General features: G+C 30.9%; 2 protein-coding genes, 1 long non-coding RNA gene and 1 pseudogene across 3 annotated transcripts; 3 read left to right on the top strand and 1 right to left on the bottom strand.

Moving 5' to 3' along the window:
• The first annotated feature begins 1,510 nt into the window (after positions 1 to 1,510).
• LOC109119051 (uncharacterized) lies at positions 1,511 to 4,515 on the top strand. The gene is made up of 2 exons (XM_019211335.3): positions 1,511 to 3,755; positions 4,044 to 4,515. Exons 1-2 carry the CDS (start codon positions 1,866 to 1,868, stop codon positions 4,065 to 4,067), a joined length of 1,914 nt encoding a protein of 637 aa, XP_019066880.1. The 5' UTR covers positions 1,511 to 1,865; the 3' UTR covers positions 4,068 to 4,515.
• A 279-nt stretch (positions 4,516 to 4,794) lies between these two features.
• LOC101247108 (zeatin O-glucosyltransferase-like) lies at positions 4,795 to 7,295 on the top strand (annotated as a pseudogene).
• An 11,432-nt stretch (positions 7,296 to 18,727) lies between these two features.
• Positions 18,728 to 20,828, bottom strand: LOC138340605 (uncharacterized). Its single transcript, XR_011213285.1, has 2 exons — positions 20,246 to 20,828; positions 18,728 to 20,149 (listed from the first exon to the last, which is right to left on the bottom strand). It is a non-coding gene; the product is annotated as an uncharacterized lncRNA (long non-coding RNA).
• Positions 20,829 to 22,435: 1,607 nt separating this feature from the next.
• LOC101265706 (zeatin O-glucosyltransferase) lies at positions 22,436 to 24,336 on the top strand. Its single transcript, XM_004251696.5, has one exon. The coding sequence runs from the start codon at positions 22,807 to 22,809 to the stop codon at positions 24,160 to 24,162; it is 1,356 nt and encodes a 451-aa protein (XP_004251744.1). The 5' UTR covers positions 22,436 to 22,806; the 3' UTR covers positions 24,163 to 24,336.
• Positions 24,337 to 26,464: the final 2,128 nt, after the last annotated feature.

Consider the following 26,464-nt stretch of genomic DNA (forward strand, 5'->3'; position numbering starts at 1 on the left):
TTCCAAGGATATTCAAATCTACATGAATGATATTAAGTGCAAATTTGGAAGTTTTCGATAGAAACAATAACACCATATCTCTAAGTTAGATGTAAGTAGATTTTATTTTTGTCTTTGGTAGGGTAGAAAGACTATATTCGACTAATATTCATTACTAAAATGTCACTATTTTCCCTTTGAAAATTCTTCGATGGCTATTTCCACGGATATTTAATTGAATCAGTTAGAAAAGAAAAAATGTTTAATAATTATATCAGTATTTCATCTATTTTTTCCTAGTCTACACAAATTTCTCATTGAGTTGGGGTGAGATAAAACTTTATTTCTAATAGTGGATTTAATTGTGAATCTTGTAACTAGAACGAGTTATAAATTCGAGTTAATTAATATTACCTCCGTCCCTAATTACTTGTCTATTTTTCTTTTTATAGTTGTCCCTAATTATTTATCTATTTTGATAAATCAAGAAAGGAAAATAATTATTTAAACCATTTGATTGAGACAATTAAATCCAATTTTAGCCTTACCATGTATATTTCATAAACTAATTTAAATTCATTGGCGAAGTCATAAATTTTAACAAAATAATTAAAAAACGCATGAATATTATAATTGAGATTTGAACTTGTAACCTAAAATAATTTATTAAGTTTGTATGCTAATTTCTAAATTAGTGTACATTATATCATCCATCCAAGTGAGATTGTGTTTAAGCAAGGATACTCTCTTTGTTCGAGTTTTGAAAATGGAGTCGTCTTTGGCTATTAAAGAGCATTTTACTCAAAATCGTGAGATTGTCCTGGCATGTGAATCTGTATTAATCAAACTCCAAAATAGATGTCAGACAACACATGAAAACTAAGAGCAAAAGGTACTCTATTTGTTTCGGTTTATGTGGCAATGTTTCATTTTTAGTTTGTTCCGAAAAGAATGACAATTTTCTAAATTTGGAGACATAGTCTTCTTTATGTATTCTTCCATATTAATACAATTTTCTTTTCTTTTTGGAAAACAAAATAAGTATTTTTCTTCCATATTGCTTGGACTCATCAAAATTCTTATCGTATATATACGTGTCAGATTCTCCAACATGTATTACTTTTAGAGTATCTGACACACACGTTAATTTTGTTTTAAAGATCCAACAACATAGTAGTCAAGGTAATGATATATTTGCCCAAATCTATTAATTATGGATTTGGAAGAGACAAAGGAAAAAAAAAAACTTATTCGCATTTAATATTTAAATCACTTAATTTGATGTAAACACTAAATGCGGATTCATGATGGAGGATTTGTTTTACTTTTCATTTTGTAAAACACAAATTACATCAAAAACAATACTGTCATGAAAAAAGTATAAAAAAAAATCAATTTTTTTTTTGATCTGAAAAATCTCCCTAGAGGAAAGAAAATCAATTTATATTATCTTTGCCTATTTGATTATCTTCCTCTAGTGGAGATTTTTCTATTTTCATTGATCCTTTATTCAACAATCACAAATTCTTTTTATCTTAAATAACTTTTTTTTCTTGTTAATTTTGTGATTTCTTAGAAAATAAATTTAAATATTTGAGGTTTAATTTCTTCATACCTGAAAATAATAAATTTGGATTTTTTTTTGTCTAGTAAATTATTAGATAATTTCTTGTTGAATGTGCAATAGGATGATTTAAGTGCAATTATATACATTTTGTTAGGTGATTCACATAGTAGTATTAGCGAAATCAGAAATTTTGTTAACGGTGTTATTTTGACCTGTATACATATAGTATAATTTTTGACGAAGAATGTTCATCTGATTACACATTTTTGTATCACCTATTAGAGATATAAACAAGATTGTTTTTTTTTTGTTACGTTTGATGGCTGATATTGGCAAGGCAGTGTCTCGATTCGACGTAGAATCGTTACAAGAAATGCTTTGTTTTCAAGAACAACTTATAGAGAAGTTGTACAATGAGTTGGATGAAGAAAGTGAAGCCTCATCTACTGCAGCAACAGAGGCGTTATCGATGATTTTACGTTTACAAGGTGAAAAGGCTGCAGAGGAAATGGAAGCAGAACAGTATAAGAGATTTGTAGAAGAAAAAATGAGTCATGCTGAAGAATCATTATGTGTTTTACAAGAACTTATTGATCAAAAACAGATAAAGATAGATGAATTGGATCATCAGGCACAAGATTATCGATATAAGCTCGTGAGTATGGGCTATGATGACGATATTGATGATAGTGAGCTCGAATATTTCGAGGATTTAGAAGGGAAATTGATTGTTCAGTCTATTGGGAGGTGTAAATCTACTCCGAATATCCCATTGAAAGATGATAACATGAAAAAGGATGATCTTAAAGACGAAAATATCAGTCCAAAACGCGATATGAATGATGTTCCAATGGTTGGGAGTATAAGTGTGTACTGTGAGCAGATGGAAAAGTTGGAACAAAGAGTGAAACAGATTGCTGGTGCTAATAACTACGCGAAATTGTCTAGTTTACCAATTTCTAAAAGAAGCTCTTGTAACAATTTCTTGGAGCAATTTAAAGAAACGTACATCGTTCAGCATCGAGTGAATAAATCAGATAACGAAGCTGCTGCTAGTCGATCTGTTTCTCCTCCGAATGTTCTTGATGTCTTTGAAGTCCCTCGAGCCATTAAAGATGAAGATTTTGTTGTCCGAAAGGAGGCTGAAAGGCTTGTTAAAGATGAAACTGATTGGCATAAGAAATATTTAATACCTATGCAGCATTTGGATATTTGTCCTACAACTAGTGCTTCCGAAACAGCAGAGATTCGTCATTTCAATAGGACGGTGTTTGAGATAGATGAAGTCGAGAGACAAGGTACGAGGCAAGAACCCGATAAACACGAAGAGCTAATGATGTTACATGACATTAAGGAGAAACTAAATTTAGAACCTTTAAAGCATTTGAAAGTTTGTCCAATGACTAGTGATTCAGAAACAGAAGAGATTCGTCGTGTCAATAGGAGCACGTTTAAGAAAACTGAAGTTGAGAGACAAGGTACGAGGCAAGAACCCAACAGACACAAAGAGCTAATGTTGTTACATGACAGGAAGGAGCAACTAAATTTAGTACCTATAAAGCATTTGAAAAATTGTCCAATGACTCATGCTTCGGAAACAGCAGAGATTCGTCATGTCAATAAGAAGTTTGAGATAGCTGAAGTCGAGAGACATGATACGAGGCAAGAACCCGAGAGAAACAAAGAGTTAATGTTGCTACATGACAGGAAGGAGCAACTAAATATAGTACCTATAAGGCATTTGAATAATTGTCCAATGACTAATGCTTCAGAAACAGCAGAGATTCATCGTGTCAATAAGAAGTTTGAGATAGCTGAAGTCGAGAGAGATGGTACGAGGAAAGTCGAGAGACATGGTACGAGGCAAGAGACAGAGAGACACAAAGAGATAATGTTGTTACATGACATTAAGGAGCAACTTAATTTACTACCTATGCAGAATGAGGACAAGTTACATAGAGTAGGTGAAGCTACTTCTCCTACCACTAGTGTTTCAGAAACAGCAGAGATTCGTCCTGTCAATAGGACGACGCTTGAGATAACTGAAGTTGATAGACAACGTATGAGGCAAGAATCCAACAGACACGAACAGCTAACGTTGTTATATGAGATCAAGGAGCAACTAAATTTGATGCAATCCGACATTAGAACGTGGAAAAATATCAAGTCCTCTCCAAGAGATGAGCCATCTGTAGATTCTCTAACAGAAGTACTCTCTTTAACTACTGTGTATCTGTGTTTGTGTGTGTGTTTCTACAAAAAAATTGTGCTCGTGAGAATCTATGTTGCTCGGACTATCCAAAATGTTGCGTCACCTTTGTCAGTATCCTCCAGAAATGCACTACTTTTGGAGGATCTGACATGCACTCCTATTCAATATCCTCGAAAGACACTACTTTTGGAGGATCCTACATGCACAAGTCGACATTTTTGATGAGTCCGAGCAACATAGGCAATAAGTATATAAAATCTAACAGTGCATTGATTTGGTGGACAGGTGATGGCTTGCTTTTGGATGTGATCCAGCTATCAAAGTTTTGCTTATAATGGCTTTTGAGTTGAGACAATCAGTGTCCGAGCCAAGATTTTCAACTAATAAAGTAGTAATTACACGAAGAAGCAAAGGGATTCAACATATACTGTATATACATAAAAGATAATTTTGTTCTTGTATACACCACATTACTTTCAGCTGAACGGGATTCGAATATACCCCCTTGCTCCCTCCTAGCTCCGCCCCTGAGTTTAGTAGTACTTTTGTCCTTCTTACGAAAAATGGTTGCGTTGCATGATTCAATTATTAAATTGATCATTATTAGTGGCTTGTGAAAGTTTGTATTTCAAGAATCTGCAACAATTGACCATATCAACCAAGAAAAGATCTTTTATCTTGTTATCAAGTTTCAAGTTTTGTATAATTGAAACTTTTAATCAACAATGACTATACAGAAGTATGTTTTTGATATTAATGGTTATTTAGTCTCCTATTTTTTATGCCATGATGAATTCCTTGATTCTATACTCATAATAGTTGTCGTTTGGATCCTTCAAAAATTCCTCCAAGTTTATGTGTCGGATCCTTCAAAACGTATCATTTTTGCAGAATCCAAGCAACATAGCTTAACTATGTATTATTTTTTGCCAATAGGTTTGGGTAGACTTGAATATAAACACCTTTTTTATCTCCTTTATAGGTCATAGAATTGTGTGCCCACTACTTTATAGGTAATTGAATTGTGTAGCCAACTCTATGGAAAGTTTTAAAGACTATATCAAATGACTTACTTTCCTTCTACAAATCAGACATCACATACGACATATTTAGTACCACGAGATTCAAAAGTCTTTATTACTGACACCGTCTTTATTCATTTCTCAGTTCTTCTCTTATTTTCTTCCAATGTCTACAAACTCATCAAACAATGTTGTTCACCTTGATGAAGTGATTGTAGCCATGGTGCCATTTCCTGATTTTAGCCATCTCAATCAGCTCTACGTTGTTGCTCGTTTCATCACTTCTCATAATATACCAGTACACTTCATCTGCCTTGCTGATCGTAACCAAGATTTGAAACATCGCGTCCAAGGTGGGCTATCTGCCTCAAACATCCATTTTCATGACCTTTTGGTACCTTCTTCTCTTGACGCGGGTAATGGTTTGCCTTCGATTGTTATATTTATGAAAAAGCTCGTCGAGCCTATTAGAAGAACGTGTATTGATATCTCTACCAACGCGAAGAGATTGGTTATAATTCATGATTCCATAATGATGGATCATATAAGGGATGTTCATTCATTGATCCCGAACGTGGAGTCTTATAAGTTCCACGCCATTTCAACTTTTGCAATATACTCTGGGCTCCGACAAAGTATTGATCACTTAGTTGTTGATGATGATGATGATGATCATGAAAAAATGATCAAACAAATGCACGATGAATTTCCGTTGTTGGATAGATGTTGTGGACCTTATGCAGCCGCGAGTTAGAAAAGAACATGAATGGAAGCTCAACTCGGGAAATATCATCAACTCGTGCAGAGAAGTCGAAAGTAAGTACGTGGATTTACTTGCACATACAACAGACAGGCAGTATTGGGCTGTTGGTCCAGTTCATATGTTGCTAGAATCACGCGACTCTAGCAACATGACGAAGAATGAGTGTATAGAATTTCTAGACAAGCAAGACGTTAACTCAGTAATATACGTCTCGTTTGGAACGACTACTACTTTAACACAAGAGCAAGTCAATGAGCTCGCGTTTGGTTTAGAACAGAGCAATCGTAACTTCATTTGGGTACTAAGACAAGCAGATAAAAAGATGGAAACTGAAAATTTTGAAGAGAATGATGAGAAGATTGAATTGCCAAAAGGGTTTGAAGATCGAGTGGACGGAAGAGGACTAGTGGTGAAAAATTGGGCACCACAATTGGAAATCTTGGGACATACATCGAGTAGTGGATTTTTGAGTCACTGTGGATGGAATTCTTGTCTCGAGAGCATTAGCATGGGAGTGCCTTTAGCAGCTTGGCCAATCAATTACGATCAACCATTTAACGCTGTTTTTGTAACCAACTTGCTGAAGATTGCAACATCGGTTAGGAGTTGGGCACGTCGAGAGGAATTGGTGACAGCATCAACCATTGAGAAAGCTGTTAACAAGTTGATGGGAACGACAGAAGGGATCGAAATGAGGCAAAGGGCAGTAGAGTTGAGCAATAAGATCAGGAATTCTGTTAGCCGCGGAGGAGATGCACGCAAAGAAATTGGATCTTTCATATCCTGTATCACCAAATAACTTCATTGGGGTGTCATTTAGACACACAGCTAAGAAGAAAAACAAGAAAACCATCGCGATATCGCTAGCTTTATTTTTAGACTAAGTGAAGTTAGGTCGAAGTAATCGAACCAACAAATTTCGAATATCAAATGGTTAAACCGCAACGTACAAGGATGATTCGATGAGGATCAAAATGAGGATAAGAATAGCTCAGCACTTTCATCAAATGAATGTGGCAGTAACTCTTTTAGGTGGGAAAATACAAATGTAGAAAGAGTTTAAGTTACATAGATCGATCGATCGTGTGAAAAATATTTATATAATTAAGTTATTTAAAAGATATTCCTTTTGATTTTACATCTGGTGTTCGGTATCCGTATTGAAGGTCCACTATATCCGTATCTTTACATAGTAAGGCCCATTTTGGGGCCAACACTCCCCATTGAATTTTTCTATATCCAAGATTCAAACCCGTGATCTCGATTTAAGGGTGAAGAGATCCCAACCATCCCGTGTTGGTAATAAGTTATTTAAAAGATAATTAGTTAAAGCAATGGACACCGAATGAAAATTGGAAGTTATAAAGGGTCGTCCCAACAACAATAATATAATAACATATCTGGTGTAATTCTACAAGTGAGGTCTAGGAGGAAAGGATGTACGCAAACCCTACCCCTACCTTTGCAGGGTAGGTAAAATGGTTTCGGCAGATCCCCGTCTCAAAAAAAAATTCCGACAAAACGATAAAAAGGGAAACAACGATTACAAAATTACAAGATACAAAGAGCAAATGAAAGCAATAAGTAGTTGTGATAAGTGAAGAATAAAATACTAAGCTAATAAGAAACAATACTACATTGAATAAAGAGAAGATTAGACGAAGGGATTGACCCCTTGCCTATCCCACATAAAAAGTATGTCAATACTCAAATATTTTACGGCTCTTCTATCCTAATTCTCGACTTTTATGTATTCTTATCTATGGTCCTGTTGGAATTTTTAACCAAACTAAGCCATTATATAAAAACAATTTACTAAAGTAATATTTTTTTCTAAAATTTTACAAAAATACTATAAACGTATTTCACGGTAACGTTTTAGGGTATATATTTTTTTTAAAAAAATAACAGCATTAGGTTAATATACATTACTGTAAGTAACGTTTTACTCCTAAAACGTTATTTTCAGTAACGTTTTAGGACGTTTTAGGAGTAAAACGTTACTGTGAATAACGTATATCAATCTGACGCCATCAACTTTTAAAAAATAAAATATATCTTAAAACGTTACTGTGGAATACGTTTATACTAGTTCTGTAAAATTTTAGAAAAACATATTATTTTGGTGAATGGCTTTATATAATTGCTTAGTTCGGTTAAAACCCCCTCCTATTGTCAGTAAGATAAAAGATATATCATGTTCTGTCAAATTACCTCCCCTGCTGTTTCTTCGGCTTACTTCTACCTCTTCTAAAACCGGCGATAGACAACATATTACAACTCCTTTGTGGTGTAGCCACATTCCATACATCTCATATTCACATGTCCAAACTATCTTAATCTCGGTTCTCATCTAACAAAAATATATTTTGCATGAGAAGATGATCTCAGTTGAAAATAGAATAGCATGTGTTTATGAATTCAACAAGATTTTTATAGTAAAGAAATAGAAATTCAAGGAATAATGAGTCGACCCCTCAAACCTTTTCACTTAAACTCCTTGCAAGGTTCGAAATCATTACATGCACTTAACACATACATCACTTGTCTTAGCTCAGAGTGTAACACTTGGATAAATAAAAAGTCCAAGATTGTGTATCTCATTCTTTTTTTTTTGGATAAATTTAGCCCAAATTTGATTAGCCCACTTTTGTCCATAACCCCAACCAATATTATGTTGCATATGTAAGACTTTCTTTTAGGTATTATTTTAGAAGAATCACAGGAGATTGAGAACAGCCACATAGAGAATAGTGAGAGAGTGCAAATTTTCTCACAAGACCTAACAATCAATTTCAAATCGCGATTCTCGATTTATTTCTTATCCGATTGAGCTGATTTTTTCTCACAAGCCCTAACAATCAATTTCAAATTGCCATATTGATTTATTGTTAGGCACTTTGTTAGTGACCATTTTTGGATAACATTTTTGTAACTCTTGTTGATTTTAGTGAAGCTTTGGCCTTACTCTTCACACCAAAGAGGGTTTTCACGTTAAATTTGATATCTCGTGTGTTGATTAATTTTTCTTACTTGGGTTGATTTGTTTGCTGCCCAAACAGTTTTGTACTTACATCATTTTGTTTTCTCTTGATTCAAATAGAAGGGAAAATTTGACTTGTATTTTTCTTGTGTATTAGTCATGCATCTTGTGCCTTTGGGGCAGCAGAAAATTTTTTTTTCGGAAAACTTTATGAGGAGCTTCATAATGAGTTGGGGATTATCAAATATAGTCTCACCATTTTATTAAAGAGTCAACTTTTAGGAATCATGCAACTTTGGTGTTTTTAGTGTGTACTAGTTTCTGAGCGTGCAACCCATGAGTGTATTATTTCTTAAAAGATAATATTACTAAATAATAAAATATGTTTAATTGAGATTTCATACTTTATTTTACTACTAATTGTGACACTCCAGATTTCTTACTTTATTTTACTACTAATTGTGACACTCCAATTTTCTAACCTCCAAATAAATGCATCAAGATAATAATATGAGAAATTAATAAAATAAACTTCGTTTATAATTCAAAAAATAAGTTTTCAAAGCAAAAAGGAAAAATAACAACTATCTAAATTAAATTTCTCGATAGTTCCGTTTTATTGGTAGAATAATGTTAGAAGAAATAGTGTAAGATTAACTTTGAGTAAAAAGAAAACAAATCCTTTCAACTTTTTTATTTTGCCTTTTGAATCTCCTGATAATTATAATGAATGTGTTTAAAGTATTGTATTAAATTTTAATCCACAAACACTTTAAACTAATTAGTTAACTATAAATATTTAAAAGTATGATGTAAAAACTCTTATTATTTATATTTTGAAAATCAGAATATTTATGAATAACTACTATTTTTATATAAAATTTAATTTTCTCTTCATACATAACTTATCCAACATTATTCTAATATTATATGTTTCACCTTTTTTTTCCATAAAAAGAAAAGAAAAGAATAAACATCCTATTTTATCAAATTCATTCTTAAAGATGAAAATTAATGTATATGTAAAATTATAAGTACGAAGCAAAAAGAAAAAAAGAAAAGGTACAAATGAGAAAGATAATTAGACATTTCATTTTATTTTTGTCTCTATAGTAAAACTGAATATTTGAGCATACAAAATACAAATATGAATTTAGAGCAACTTGCTAATAAATCAAGAATTCAACTATATGAATAGAGACAAAAAAGTCTTATTATAATTCTTACTACAAATAAGTATAGAACTAACACACCAAGCTCCGATGCTTCAGTAATTTGAATTCTTGTCTATTCTCGTGACTACAGAAGGGAATCTCACAACTTTCACCTCAAATTGTGATATTATTTCACATGTTTAGAGTTCCTACACACAAGAATTATAGGAGTGGTAAATAAAAAATTTTCTTCAAAAAGTTAAATTTATAGAACAAAATTATGGAAATATGAAAAGTCACATGAATTATTATTAAAATAAATATAAAAAAAGATAGAGATGAAATTTAATTTTAAAGATACATGAATCTACTTTAATTTCTTCTCTATAAGGAATAATTACTAATTTTTATTTTTATTTACATTTATGTTAGAAATTTGAAAGGTCAAGATTATGGAATGAGAATAAGAAGATTATATATATGAAAATTATAAAAAAAATTAATTTATTAGAGGGATAAAATGGTAATTCAACTTTTAAGTTTTGAGCTTCATGCTTATAATAATATATGATTAACCTATGAATCTAGGGCCTTTGACATCCGATATTTTTTTTGAAATAACTTTAAGAGGACTTCCATAATAAGTTGGAAGAACATTTTCATATAGTCCCACCATTTTAAGGTATATTTTCAAATCAATGAGCCAACTCTTTCACGTGTATTAGACTATGGATCTTGCGCCTTGAAGCACCCGAAAGTTTTATTTTGAAAAAAAATTATTAGTACCTCCTTAATGAGTTGGGGGAGTATTACATATAGTTTCACCTTTTTAAGAGATATTTTTGTATTTACAAGCCAGCTTTTAGAAATTATGAGACTTCCTTGATTTTTTGTGTGTATTAGCCATGGATCTAGCGCCTTGGGCACTAGAAAATTTCTTCTAAAATCCTTTTATGAGAATTTTCGTAATGAGTTGGGAAAACATTACGTATAGTCTCACCATTTTAAGACATATTTTCACATTTACGAGCAAATTTTAAAAATTGTGCGGCTTTCTTGATTTTTTCGTGTGTATTAGTCATGATATCAATATTTTTTTTAAAAAAAAAAAAAACTTTATGAGAACCTCCTATTTGTAATGAGTTAGAGGAGCACCTCGTATAGTCCCACCATTTTAAGACATTTTTTTCACATTTATGAGCCAACTTCATGACGACCTCCCTAATATGTTGGGGAAACATTACAAATATTCCCACCATTGTTATGTCATATTTTCGTATTTAAAGGCCAATTTTTAGACGTTATGCGACTTTATTAATTTTAGTGTCTTTTTTTCTTTTAATCAAAAGCATTGGGCCTAGAAATGACAATGGAGCGGGGCCGGGCAGGTCTAAGTCTATGTCTGGCGGGTTTAACCTTATGTGTGGTAGTTATGAGACGGGTTGAAATAATTTTTTAAAGAAATTTAGCAGGCGGAGCGGGTGACGAGTTGAAATATTTTTCTCTCACTTTTAATTTAATTTTGAAAGAAGTACTCAAATTTAGTTCAGAAAATTTAATTGAAATGATTTGTAAACAAAGTAGAATTTAGTTATGATATATAACCAGCTAGAGGTGTACAGACTGTTTAATTGGTGTGTTTTAACAAAACAACAATTAAAAATATAATTACTCTAGATCTTCACTATTAAAAAAGATATAAAATGTTAAATTTGTGTACTGTTTCAGCAAATAATATAATAAAGAAAAGAAAAAAATCGATATAACATAAGTGGGGCGGGTTTTTGCTGGGCGGGTTAAGAATAGAAAAAATGTTAAGCGGCGCAGATTAAAATTCTATGGGTTAAGCTTCTATCCGCTCCATTGCTATCCCTAATTGGGCCGTGCCCATTTATTGAAAAAAAAAATTAAGCAATAATATACTTGACTTAAGTCCAAAGTGACCCAAAGCCCAATTTTATAGTGTAATTACTATAGAACCTTACATAAATATACTATAAATTAAAAACATTCATTATTTATAGTAATAAAAAAAAATTCACTTGATCACTCTTAATACATTTATAATACATTTTTTATTCATATTATAAAGAACAATTTATTATTCACATATATACAAGTTTTATTAATGGATAATACATTTATCACACATTTTTAATACATTCATAAGACAATGTGTCAGCTTCTTACTAAACAAGCATAATATATTTTTCAAAGCAGTTATAATACATATATATATTGTATACTTAATTCACTTTTAATAAATATTACAAATCAACATAGTATTACTCTAAATAATAATAAATAAAAAAATATTACTAAAATTAATAATTATTTGTCAAAAACACTCATCAAACTAATTTTTGCTTACTAAAAAGCTAAAACATGTATTGGAGGGTTATAATTACTAGAAAACATGTCAATATAACAAAAAAATTTGTTCACTCTCTCCGTCCGAAAATATTTGTCATGTTGCGCTTATCGAATCAATTTGATTAATTTTCAAAGGTAAATTAAATCACATTAATTCGATATTTTAAATAAAAAAATTAGATATTCTAAAACTATATGAAAAGTACTATAAATTACAGTTTTTTGCATATTAATATGATGAAAAAATACATCTTAAAATGTTAATAAAATTTTTTATAGTTTGACTATAAATAATACTGGACGGACGGAGTATTAGAATATGGACGGTTGTAGTTATTTCCACATGTTAATGCAAGCCAATAAATGAGGGACTATATTCCAAGAATTTTGGTTTAATATGAGGGGCTAGACTTGTATATAGACAAATCAAATAGTTTATTTCAATAATTTTGATAATTATGGCTTTTAGCATTGATTGGACACATTTCAAAAGATTTACGTATATAATATTAAAAAAAATATTGAATTATTAACTCAATTTGACTTGAATATTTTTTTAAAAAAATAATTTTAAATTCACAAATCTGAAAATGATTTGATGTTTGTCCTTTTTATCATATCCTATCTTACAAGTTGAACCATTATGATAATTAGATCCTCATCATGTGGAGAAATCAATTTAAATACTCCTATATATTATTATTTTTAACTCAACAAATCACAGAGATCTGGCTTTGTGTGTTGATTTAGCGGTGAGTTATATTGATATTAAATAACAAATATGTAATATTATATTAATAATTAATCAGAAGCTAAGTTTTTCATGTAAATTAATAATATGTCTATTTTGTAATATAAAACTCTACTAAATAATATGTATTTTTATTTAGAATAAAAGATTGAATAACTAATATTGCTTGTCATAAGTCCTTAACGAATTACCAGAATTATAATATAAAATTGTGTGGTTATTTCGGAACAAATTCATTATAATTTCTAAGTAATGACTAAAAGTTTATGAGAAATTTCACTAACAATGATTTAATCTTCAAATTTATTTAACCAAATTAATGACAAATTAGATTGAATCAATTTCTTAAGTTAATGAATTTTTTTTAATCATGTTGATTTATGAAAAAATATAATTTATAGCATTTTTTTTTATAGTTTTTGAATATCTAATTTTTTTATTTAAATATTAAATTAACGTAATCTAATTTTAATTTTAAAAACTAGTGAAATTGACTTTCGAAGAACTTAACATGATAATTAAAAATAAACCAATAAAGTACAAATTAGAGTGGACTAATCTCAATCTCCAAGATAACATCTTGATTAAAGCATAAGGGTGCAATAAACAAGGCTGTTTCTCAAAATTAGCAAAGAGTACACATTAATTAATTAATCATGTCATTGATACGTGTAATTATAATTTTTTTATTTTAAAATAAATTGATCTTTTTTTCTATTTTATAGTTAAAATGTACATCCTCTGTCTCTATTTAGTTGTTCACTCTAGAAGTGACACGTATATTAAGACATCAATTATTATCATAAGTTAGTTACAATTTTACCTTTAACTTAAAAGATTATGCAACTCCCCAAGTATAATAAATGTATCTTCTGATTCCAAAAAGCATGCATTACAACTTAGTAGTACTAGAAATTTTCTAAAATTAAACAAGGACATATTAGGAAAAAAATTATTGTCCTTTCTTAATTTTTGTTATAATCGACAAGTAAATAAGAACAGATATAAAAGGAAAATATGGACAAGTAAATAGGAACCGAAAGAGTACTAAAGTTAAAAAGCTAAAATTGTTCAAAAAGATAAAATAACATAAATAAAAGTTTAAAAAAGTAAAATTGTTCAAAAAGATAAAATAACATAAATAAAAATTAAAAAGGTAAAATTGTTCAAAAAAACAAAATAACATAGATAAGATATCAATTCTGTCAAAATTTTATGACCAAAAGATTTTTTCCTGATTCTACTATGCATTATAAACAATTTAATTACTTACAAATGAAACTAAGCAAGTTACAAATATCACTTACCATAACAATTATTGGTATATATTATTCTATGTTAATAGAGACCAGAAATGTGGGGTTTTAGTTATTAAAATTATAGCAATTATTAGTATTTATCAATTCTATTTTAATGAAGACAAGATATGTGGGGTTTGATTTTATTAGAATAATAATAATTATTTACTAGTATTTATCATTCTACGTTAATATAGACAAGAAATGTGGGGTTTTGGTTATTAGAATTTGGTGGGGGGGCTATGGTTATTATATTCCAACGTGTAGAGTATTGATTTAGGATGATGGGCTAACTAAAAGTTTATGTCTCTCCGTTTCATTTTACTTGTTATTTTTTTGGCCAAAAGACAAAAATTACATACTTTTAAGATAAAATTATCATTTATCTGATATAAACTTATAATTACAGAAATCCCTCAAAATAATACAATAATATAAACGCTCATATATTAATCTGATGCGCGAGATACATTAATCGTTAAGTAAGATACATTACATCTTATATATAATACACTAATCTGATGTATATTTTAAATATGATACATTAATTTGATGCGCTGATACATTAATCTGATGTGTGAAAATGAGAAATCTTGAGAACTTATAAAACTAATAGGGAATAATGGTAATAAGAAAACTTAAAGGTGATATATCTGTCATTTTTCCTTTTATTTATTTTTTATCCGTTTCAAAAAATGACATTTTACTATAGTTAATAATAGAGATAAGTGTCAAATATATACCTAAACAATTCTGTTTTTTTTTTAGTTTCATACAAACTATTGAAAGTGTGAGTTTCATACCTAAACTATCACTTTTAGTTTGAGAAACACACCTCAGTAGTGTGTGTAATGCACTCTCTCTTTTATATGAAAAAACTTCGACACATGGCATTCCACATAGATAAAATATTTTATCTAGATAAAAATTAAATAATAAAAAATTAATATTAATTAAAAATTAAAGATTAATATCCAAATAAAAAATTAAATTATTTTTCTTATCTCACTCCAACATCCTCCACGTACCCCCCTTCCCCGCAACAACACCATCCTTTTTTTTATAAAAAAATCATTTGTTTATACAATATTTTTAAAATTTTCATATTTCATATTCCATCCTCCCCCCCCCCCCCCCCCCGCCCCTCCCGATAGAAATTGATATTATTTTATTTAAAAAAAATTATCCCATCCTATTTAATTTTTCGCTCCTAATTTTTATTTTTTTACGTTTTTCTTATTTTGTGTTAGATATGCACGGTACATATATTTTTAGAATTTTTTTTTTAATAGTGTACCGAATATAAAATAAACAAGTAAAACTATTTTCTATATGTATATCTAAACACTTGGTAAAAAAATTAAAAGCAGAGGGTTAAGTGGCATGGTAGAATTATATTTTTAAGAAAATAAAATAATATCTAAATTAGTATTGAGGAGGGGGAGGAGATGAAGTAAAAATGAAATATTTTATAAAAGAAATTCAAAGAAAATAAAAAACTTTAAAAAATTGTGTGGGGTAAGAAAAATATTTTATATTTTATTTTATAAAGAAAATATTATTTTTTATAATAGTTTTTTAATTTTTAATTTAACTAATAATAATAATTTATTTATATTTTGTCAAGGTTGAATGTTTTGTCAATGTGCAGTGTGATGTGGAAATTTTTTAAAATAAAGACTTAAGTCATCAGCGGCCCCTTAATGTTGTCCGCATAATTCACTTAGACACTTTAACTAATAGTGTACCAATTGAACACTTTTACCTATATAATAATCGTTTCTATTAGACATTTTTTGATAATCAACAAAAAATGTAAAGAGTGTGTGATACACTTGCTGTGATGTGGCAACATGTCTAATTAAAAAAAATAACATTTGGCATTGGGCCCAAAAATTATAAAAAAAAAAACACACATTTAATATCTAATTTTTAAAAAAGAAAAAAAAATGAAAATGTCAACCTATTCTACCCCACCTTACCCCACCCCACTGCAACCCCCTTTCATCTTCATCTTCTTTCCAAAACACATTCTTTCTCAAATTAAAAAATCTTATTCTTTTCAAATAACTTCAAGATTAATTTTTTTTTATATACTAAGAGTGAAGAAACTTTTGTTGGCGATTATTCAACTCTACGTCGATGACAAAATGAAATTGATAGCTTCAAAATTATTTCTTTCAAAAAATTTTATATCATTTTTGATAAATTTAATTACCACATATGAATTTGAGTAAAAATCTTTGTTCAAAAATTGTGATAAATAATTCTCGGGTAACTATTTTTATACGTAAAAATCATTTATCTTTTTTCATCTTCTTCATACTTGTTCCTTGTTTTTATGAGATTTGAAATAAATCATACTAAGACTTTCTTTCAAATCTGAATCTTTATAGTTAATTTTCATTTATCTTCATATTTGGAAAATATAAATTTTTTGTATATAAAAAAGAAAAAAAACTGTGTTAGAGCTAAAATGAAGAAAGTTTTGTAAACTAAATTATGAAGAAGATGATAGATAGGGAGTGAGATGTTTTCTTTTTTGAAAAAAATGTAAATAAAGAAGAAAATATTTTTTAAGTTATTTATAATGCCAAGTGTCAATAAAAGAAGAAAAAATGTAAAAAAAAATGAAAAAGACACTATTTTAAGTCTTTTCACGCGCTTCAGGGAAGTGCAATAAACAGTTTTTGCCATATCAGCATTTTGTGTCTAATAGGTACATGTTTTGAACAATTTAGGTGTTCAACAGGTACAAATCTCAGTTGAGGTGTCTAAGTGAATTATGCGGACATCTTTGAGGGGTGGTATATGACTTAAGCCTAAAATAAAAGAGAGAGAGAGTGTGTATTACACATACTATGATGAGAGTGGTATAAAAGAGAGAGATGTGTTTCTCAAACTAAAAAGTGACAGTTTAGGTATGAAATTCAAACTTTCAATAGCTTAGGTATGAAACACAAAAAAAAATGTATAGTTTAGGCGTGTTTTTGATACTTGTCTCTTAAAAATAATTTAACTTTAAAATATCTGTTTTATTCTTAATGAAATGACTTACAACCATACAAATGTTTTAGACTACAAATTTTAAATATTTTCCTTCTTTTCTTAAAAACATGTCAAAGTCAAACAATGTCATAAAAAATGAAACGGGAGGAATAGTATTTAAAGGGTATTTTTTCTGAGGGAGCTTTACATCTTGACTCAATATATTTTCGCTTTTATTGGAGAGTTTATATTTAGTATTAGTATAATATGATATAATTACTTTTTAATAATTTATTAGTAATTAAATGGTTAGTAATATATGGTTTTAATTTAATATAGGAATAAAATAGTTATTCAACTTTGTACTCTTAAATCTGATTCAAAATTTCATTGGTTATAAATGGTCCAACTGTCTTCTCTTTTTTTTTCTATATTTATCCTCAAGTTATTTAAAAGATAATTAGCTAAAGCAACGAACATCGAACGAAAATTAGAAGTTAGAAAGGGTCGTCCCAACAACAACAATATAATAACATATTTTGTGTAATTTTATAGGTGAGATCTGGGGGCGAAGGATGTATGGAGACCATATCTTACCTTCACTGGGTGGAGAAATTGATTTCGATATATCTTCATCTCAAAAGAAATGTAGACAAAACAAGATAAAAATGAAAATAATGACAATAAAATGACAAGATACACAAAGCAAATGAAGAAACAAGAAGGGACTTACGCCTCGCCCATCCCACATAAAAGTATGACAACACTCAGTTACTTTACTACCCTTCTACCCTAATTCCCAATCTCTATATCTTCGTATTTATGGTCATGTCATCAGTAAGATGGAAATGTATCATGTTCTGTTTCATCAGCTCTACCTAGTGTTTCTTCGACTTACTTCTACCCCTCGTAAATCCTACAATAGCCAACCTCTTACACCTCCTTAGTAGTACATCCACATATCTCCTATTCACATGTCCAAACTACATCTCAGTCTCCTTTCTCTCGTTAACAAAAACATATATTGCATCAAAAGGTAATCTCAGTTAAAAAAAAAATTGCACGTATTTAGAAATTGAACAAGATTCTTATATACTACTCTCGAGGATTAAAAACGGAATTCCGCAAAGGTAGATAGCTACATGAGCTTAACACATGCATCACACATTTTCCTCATAATGGAACACTTAGCATCACAAATTTTTATTACAACGACATATTCATTGTAATTTCGCCAGTATTACAATAAAAAAGACACACATTACCCCCCCCCCCCCCCCCCGTGAAGCAGAAAAAATATTTTCGATACACCCTTAGCTCAAAAGAAAAGTATCATTATTTATTTATATATGAAAATATCATTTATATAAATCAAGTAATATAAAACGAAACTAATATTTAATTAACTTATCCTAGATTTACATATCACATCATATCTTTTTATTATAAATGTTCATGAAATGAGTGGCATGGTGCATCTTACCTTATCTTCTTTGGTTGGTCCTATGCTTAGTTGTCGATACAATATAATCATTCATATCAATTATACTTTTTATGAAGCATACGTTGTAAAAAAAATCAAGCTATATTAGGTTTAATCGATTACAAAAATAAATATCGAAAGTTAGAAAAGCTCATTCAAGACAAATAAAAATATATATATATTTCTCATCATAGGGCGATCTCAGTTAAAAATGAAATTACAAGTACATTTCCTCTGTTTTGCTAATGTTAACGAATATTTGAAACTTCGCGTTCAAGGTGATGTAAGAGCTTCAAACATCTATTTCGATAACCTGTTGAGACCTTCATCTCCAACGCAAAAAAATGATCGCGATCAAGCAACATCACTCTGCGTTATGATCAATGCCTAGAATTTCTCGAATCAAACAAGATGTTAACTCGGTGATACTCATCTCATCTGGATCAACGACTACGTTATCACAAGAGCAAGTCAATGAGATTGCTCTGGGTTTAGAACAGAGCAACCGTAGATTTATTTGGGTACTAAGAAAAGGAGATAACGCGGAGAAACTTAAAGATAAAGTCGTAAAGATTGAATTACCCGAAGGGTTTGAAGTAAGAGTGGAAGGAAGAGGAATAATGGTTAATTGGGCAACACAATTAGAATTCTTGGGACATTCATCGACAGGGGGGTTTATGAGTCACTGTGGATGGAATTCATGTATCGAGAGCATTAACATGGGAGTACCTATAGCTACTAGGCCAATCAGTTTCGATCAGCCATTTAACGCTATACTTGTAACTAATTTGTTGGAGATTGGAATCACTGTCAAGTGTTGGTCTCACCGCGATGAATTGGTAAAAGCATCAACCATAGAGAAATCTATCGAGACATTGACGAGTACCATAGAAGGGGAAGAAATGAGGCAAACGGCAATGGAATTGAGCAAAAAGATCAAAAACTCTGTTAGCCACGGAGGACTTGCACGCGAGGCCATGGAATCATTCATATCACATATAATTGAATAACTTCACCGTTGAAGTTTGCTTTTAGTTACGTTGTTATGCAATAGTAATTTTTAGCAAAATAAGTTTGATATTTAAGATTGTTTTAAATTTCAAATTATGTGTTTATGATGTCTATTGTAAGTCCTTCAACGCTTAATAAAATTATTGAAAGTCATTTCAATCTATTGAGAGACATTTTCAATCCTTCTTTGTTGCCCTATCTTCTATTGATTTGATTGCTAATGGAAACTTGATGAAGATAGTGAGGTTAATATTTCCATTTTCCTTGAGCCAAAGGGTCTATTGGAAACGGCTTCTAACTACCTCTCAAAGATTGAATATACGTTTTACTCTGACCTCCAAAACCCATTTCACATCCAAGTCGTTATTCCTTAATGAGAAGAGGCGTAAAGAGATAGTTCTGTCACGTCTCTATGTCGACCAAGGTTATTTGTCTAATAGAAAGCGTGCTCCTGCAGCCGTTGAAGTTTGTATATCGAAAACGTTGTTGCTATGTTGCTCAAAGTCTTCAAAGATCTCGACAATTGTGTGTTGGATCTTCCAAAAGTAGTGAATTTTCGGAGGATCTAATACAAGTGTTGCATCATTAGAGAGTCCGAGCAACTTAACCTATTTGATTCTTACGAAAAAAACAGACATAATACATAAACATGATCCTTAACTTGGTTCAGCAGATAACTATGCGCTCCAACTTTGAGTGTGCATTAGTAAGCAGTTAAACTTGTTTAAAATTGAACAAATAGACACGCGTATCCTATATGACATAATACACGTAAGACACAAAATGAAACATATTGTTCATTGTTCAAAACAAGTAGATTTGTGAGGCATACCAGGAAACACCTGCCGAGACTTTCACACTTGAATCACTGATTCTGAACTCTACAATGGCCTGCATTTGGTACAAACACAATGAATGTAAAGAAGAAGTTAATGGCTGAATGGCATTGCTTACGTAAGGCGGAACGGTCAACTTGATGCGCGAGAGGCATGAGTGCAGTTCAATCTCTACTACTGAAAATATTTGTTCTCTTTGCAAGGTGAACATAGCCAGGAAGAAGAGAATGAAGTTGTCCTTGGACCATATTGATGATATCAGGGTCGTCTGGTGTGATGGATATAAGATAAATAATCCCGAAATAAGTTTTTACTACTCATCATTCTTTGTTTGGTTATAAAGTGCGGGATAACTTATCTCAGGATTAATAATTATGACTACGATAAGTTGTTAATACTTATTTTGTAATAACTTATCTCGAGATAAAAATGTAAAATAACAAAAATACCTTTTTTATAAACAACTTATTCTTAGAAATTATGTCATATATATCTGATATACCGAACAACCAATTAGATGAAGTGCGCACAAACTGATGAGTTCTTTTGATTTTAGTGGAATAATACCTTTTTATTTTGCTTAAGCACATTTTGCTTGATTATTTTATTTAATTACTTATTTGACTTTCATATATATATATATATATATATATATATATATTCTTTGATTATTTTTTTTTATCAATCATATCATTATTAATATATATATATATATATATATATATATATGAAAATATTATTTACCTAACTAACTTCCCATATCTACCCATCACATAATAATAGATGCAAAATTGATTTTACCTTATCTTATCTTCTTTGGTTGTTGCTGAGCTAAATCGTATGAACAAAATTCATTCATCTGAATTAATTATTTAATGTCATTTTCATCAATTAATGTGACACCTAACTTTTCTAGGTGGGGTAATACAAATGTAGATTTTTTTTTAAAGTTATATTAGATTAATCAATCATGTAAAAATATTTAAACAGTCAACTTGTTTAAAAATAATTAATTAAAGCAATAGATCTTGAGTGCAAATTGGTAAAAAAAATATATAAAAAAAAAAAAGCTGTCAAAAGCAAGTAGGTGTGAAACTAGAAACTCATTGAATAATGAATTGATTCATCGATCCTTTCCATATAAAAAAAATAAATTTTTAAGTCCTTGCATGATTCGAAATATGCTTAGCATTATTAAGATCTAAAATTATATATTAATTAATATTTGTATTAATCATTATTTTTAAGGACATGCAAAGTCCAAAGTGAACAAGTAAAACTGAACTAACCAATATCATTTTTGACATATCATATTTTTTCATGAGTAATTATTTATTCGTCAAATTATTATTCAAGACCTAAAGTTATACATAAGTAACTGGAGAAACTATGTAATTAGACATACTCCGCTAATATATATACTATTACTACCTATACCTTCAAAATATTACGTAATTATAACTGATTAAGAGTGTTCTACCATCTATTGAGGAAGATACACCAAGAGACATGTATTTTTGCTAGTAGATACACTAAAATAGAAAGGGGGACAACGAGATTTTGTTAATTGTTATGTATCCTAGATACATACAAATTATCTGTTGTGATTTATATGTATAAGGGATACCAAATATGTATGAGAGTAACGAGCGAGATGGGAAGGACGCAAACGAGATTTGTTCTATATCTCGGATACATGTGATTTCACTTGGATACAATGTATCTAGAATAAATTACACCTAATTTTAACCACATGTAACCCGAGATATATATCCAGACGTATCTGGACACACCAAATTACACCTACTCTCTCCATTTCAAATTAATTGAATAGTTAAGATGTTATTCATTTTTCAAATAATTTAATTGTTCAATTTTCTAGACTACTTATAGAATGTTCTTCCAATTTTACCCTCCATTAGTTTATTAACTAATGCTTAGTTATTTTAATCATGAATTTGACAATAATTAATAAGGATAAAAATAAAAAGTTATACCTAATTCACGTCTGAATCTTTTTTTCTTAGAGGACGTGAAACACCTCGACAATTCAATTAATTTGAAATGGAGGGACTAGGATGTAATTAAAATGATTTTTTTTAATTTCGTTAGAAGAAAGGGTATATGTATATATAAGTCACTTTCATAACAAAATATATATCAGCTCTAAATAGCAAAGTCGAGGGGTTCTTCTGACCCTTTTCCCTATTTAAACTTACAACAAAATAAAAACATGTTCAAAATTCCAATATATGGTTCTAAAAAATGGTCCAATATTATATTTGTTTTTTTCTACATTATCTTTGGTATTTATTAGTATGTTGCATCCCTGTTTGTATTGTCCATAACTCATTTTTTCTCAAAGTTCTTTCTCCTTTTTGTTGCTATGGCTGCTACCAATGAAGTCATTGTGGCCATGGTACCATTTTATGATTACAGCCATCTCAATAACCTCTTAGATCTCTCTCGTTTCATCGCGTCCCATAACATACCAGTACACTTCATCTCATTTGTTGATATGAACCGAGATTTGAAACTTCGTCTCAAAGGTAGTCCCGGGGCCTCAAACATCCATTTCGAAGACCTTTTGAGACCTTCAGCTCCAACAGAAAATGATGTTCGCGATGGAGAGCCTCCGATTCTAGTGTTCCTGGAAAAACTAACAAAGCCTATTAATGAAATATGTGTTCAACTCTCTACAAAAGCAAAAAAGTTAGTCATTGTTCATGACCTTATAATGAGTGAACAAATATTGGAAGTAAATACATTGTCGAATGTCAAAAGTTACATGTTCCATACAGGATCGACTTTTAGCAGATATTCATCCATCAAACAAACGATTCCTGACTTAGTTGATGATGACGATGATCACGTCAAGTTTATCAAGGAAATGCAGGATGAGTTTCCATTACTGGAGGCACATGAGAAATATTGTTTCCAAATGGAGCTTGATGACAAGGATATACATTACTCCGGAGAAATCATAAACTCGTGTAGAGAAATGGAAGGTAAGTACCCAGATTTACTTGCGAAAGCAAAAGGCAAGCCGTTATGGGCTTTTGGACCATTTCATATGCTGCTAGAATCAAACTCTAACATCACTCCGCGTCATGATCAATGTCTAGAATTTCTCGACAAGCAAGAGGCCAGCTCAGTGATATTCGTGTCATTTGGATCAACGACTACATTATCACAGGAGCAAATCAATGAGATTGCTCTGGGTTTAGAACAGAGTAATCACAGATTTATTTGGGTACTAAGAAAAGGAGATAACTCGGAGAAACTTAAAGAGAAAGACGTAAAGATTGAATTACCAAAAGGGTTTGAAGAGAGAGTGGAAGGAAGAGGAATAGTGGTTAATTGGGCACCACAGTTGGAAATATTGGGGCATTTATCTACGGGTGGATTTATGACTCACTGTGGATGGAATTCATGTATCGAGAGCATTAGCAAAGGAGTACCTGTAGCAACTTGGCCAATCAGTTACGATCAGCCATTTAACGCTGTATTCCTAACGAATATGTTGAAGATTGGAATCGCTGTCAAGAGTTGGTCTCACCGCAATGAACTGATAACAGCATCAACCATTGAGAAATCTGTCAAGACGTTGATGGGTACGGTAGAAGGGGAAGAGATGAGGCAAAGGGCAGTGAAATTGAGCAAACAGATGAAAAACTCTGTTAGGAGCGGAGGACTTGCACGCAAGGATATGGAAGCTTTCATATCACATATTATTGAATAACTTCACCGTTGAAATTTGCTTTTAGTTACTGCATTCGCAAAATAAGTTGTTTAGTTTGAGATGAAGTTGAATTTTGGTTAAGTTGTTTGAGTTGTTGAATTTCAAATTAAGCAGATTATGAGTTTATGGTGGCTATTCAAAGCTAATAAAATTATTGACAGTCATTTCAATCCATTCAGAGATATTTTCAATCTTTTTTTGATGCTTGTCTTTTAAAAAACCAACATTATTATTAGGTAGATTGGACATATCCCTTGTACTAAATGATCTCCTCTTGCTTTGATTGCTGATAGAGACTGATGGAGATAGTCTATCGGAAACGGACTCTTACTAGGACTGAGTACGCTTTACCCTCCGCAGACCTCACTTGTGGGATTACAGTGGATATGTTGTTGTTGTTATGTTGCTTAGACTCTTCAAAGATATTGGCAGGTGTGTGTGTTGGATCCTCCAAAAGTAGTATACTTTTGGAGGATCCGACACAGGTGTTGCAGCATTGTTGAAGAGTCCGAGCAATATGACCTATCGGTCCTTACGGAAAAAAAATGAAACATATTGTTCATTGTTCAAAACAAGTAGATTTGTGAGGCATACCAGGAAGCACCAGCTGAAACTTGAGTCACTGATGTATCCTTATTGGGCTGATTCTGAACTATCTGTACAATAGCCTGCATTTGGTACAAACATTATGAATATAAAGTTTTGTTGTTGAAATCTTTTTTTTTTCAAAAGAAGAAGTTGATGGCCGAGTAACACGTAAGGCAGGACAGACAACTTAATGCGGGAGAGGCATAAGTGGCAGTTCAATCTTTGTGGTATCATGTCCCTTAACTTGACGTCAGCTGACAAATATGATGGTCTTGAAGTCTCTCCAACATTCGTTTCGATGACCTTCAGCTGCCTTCTAAATTAGATGATACTGGAGACGTCGTTGATAATGATCTGCCTTTGATTGCAGTTCTGTCTTTGATTGCAATTCTGTTGGGGAAAAAAACATGGTCTTGAAGTCTCTCCAACACTCATTTCGACAACCTTCAGCAGCCTTCGAAATTAGATGACCGTTAACTTGGTAATATTTGTATCGTTTAGGATTGTTAAGATATGGCATCCGGGCCTAACTCAACATGTGGGAGGTTTGTCCAAGTCCATATAAGGAGACTAAATTCTCATTACTCTACCGCTGTGGGACATCTTAACAGGGACAAACACTAAGTTCTCACAAGAACAAGCCAATGAGTTCATGCTCGGACATATACCTACAGGCGGGTTCTTCTCTTGAGTCACTGTGCACGGAATTCTTGTTTAGAGAACACTAGTATAGCAGCTTGGCCTAACAATGCAGACCAGCCATATAATGCTGTTTTTGTAATCACGAAAATCGGTATGTGTGGAGTTAGGTTCTGAGAGAAGGATCGGTGACAGCATCTGCTGTTAAAAAGCTGTCAACACAGGTTCGACAGAAAGGGAAGAAATGAGGCAGAGAGCAGTGGAATCTTTCATCTCCTACATTACCAAATAACTTTCTATGTTGTCCCACACTCCAAAAATGTTGTTGCACTTGTGTCGAATCCTGAAATATTACATTAATTTTGAAGGATCAAACGCACACAAAAAGATGACATTTTTGGAGAGCCTGAACAACATGATGAGGTTAAATATGACACAAGATCGCCATTAATAATAATACACTAGCCACCTTTGTTTCTTATGTTTGAATGCATATTACAAGGCATAATACATAAATATACCCTTTAACTTGACATCATTTCACATTTATGTCCTTCAATTTTACTAGTTTCCGAGCACGCGCTTTGCGCGTGTAACCCATGAGTGTATTATTTCTTAAAAGATAATACTATTAAATAATAAAATATGCCTAATTGAGATTTCTTACTTTGTTTTACTACTAATTGTGACATTCCAATTTTCTGACCTGCAAGTTAATGCATCGAGGTAATAATATGAGAAATTAATAAAATAAACTTTGTTTGTAATTCAAAAAATGAGTTTGCAAAGCTAAAAGGAAAAATAACAACTATCTAAATTAAATTTCTTGATAGTTCCGTTTTATTGGTAGAATAATTCTAGATAGTGTAAGATTAACTTTGAGTGAAGGAAAACAAAACCTTTCAACTTTTTTTAATGATTGTGTTTAAGTATTGTATTAATTTTTTATTCACAAACACTTTAAACTAATTAGTTAACTATAAATATTTAAAACTAAGATGTAAAAAGTTTTATCATTTATATTTTAAAAATCACGATATTTATGAATATCTACTATTTTTGTATAAAATTTAAT

This window comes from Solanum lycopersicum, chromosome 12 (genome assembly GCF_036512215.1).
Source record: "Solanum lycopersicum chromosome 12, SLM_r2.1".
NCBI lineage: Eukaryota > Viridiplantae > Streptophyta > Magnoliopsida > Solanales > Solanaceae > Solanum > Solanum lycopersicum.

Coding starts and splice junctions, on each gene's coding strand:
- LOC109119051 (XM_019211335.3), top strand. CDS start 1,866: ATGGCTGATATTGGCAAGGCAGTGTCTCGATTCGACGTAGAATCGTTA. Junction 3,756..4,043: donor CTGTAGATTCTCTAACAGAA/GTACTCTCTTTA, acceptor TTTGGTGGACAG/GTGATGGCTTGCTTTTGGAT.
- LOC101265706 (XM_004251696.5), top strand. CDS start 22,807: ATGGCTGCTACCAATGAAGTCATTGTGGCCATGGTACCATTTTATGAT.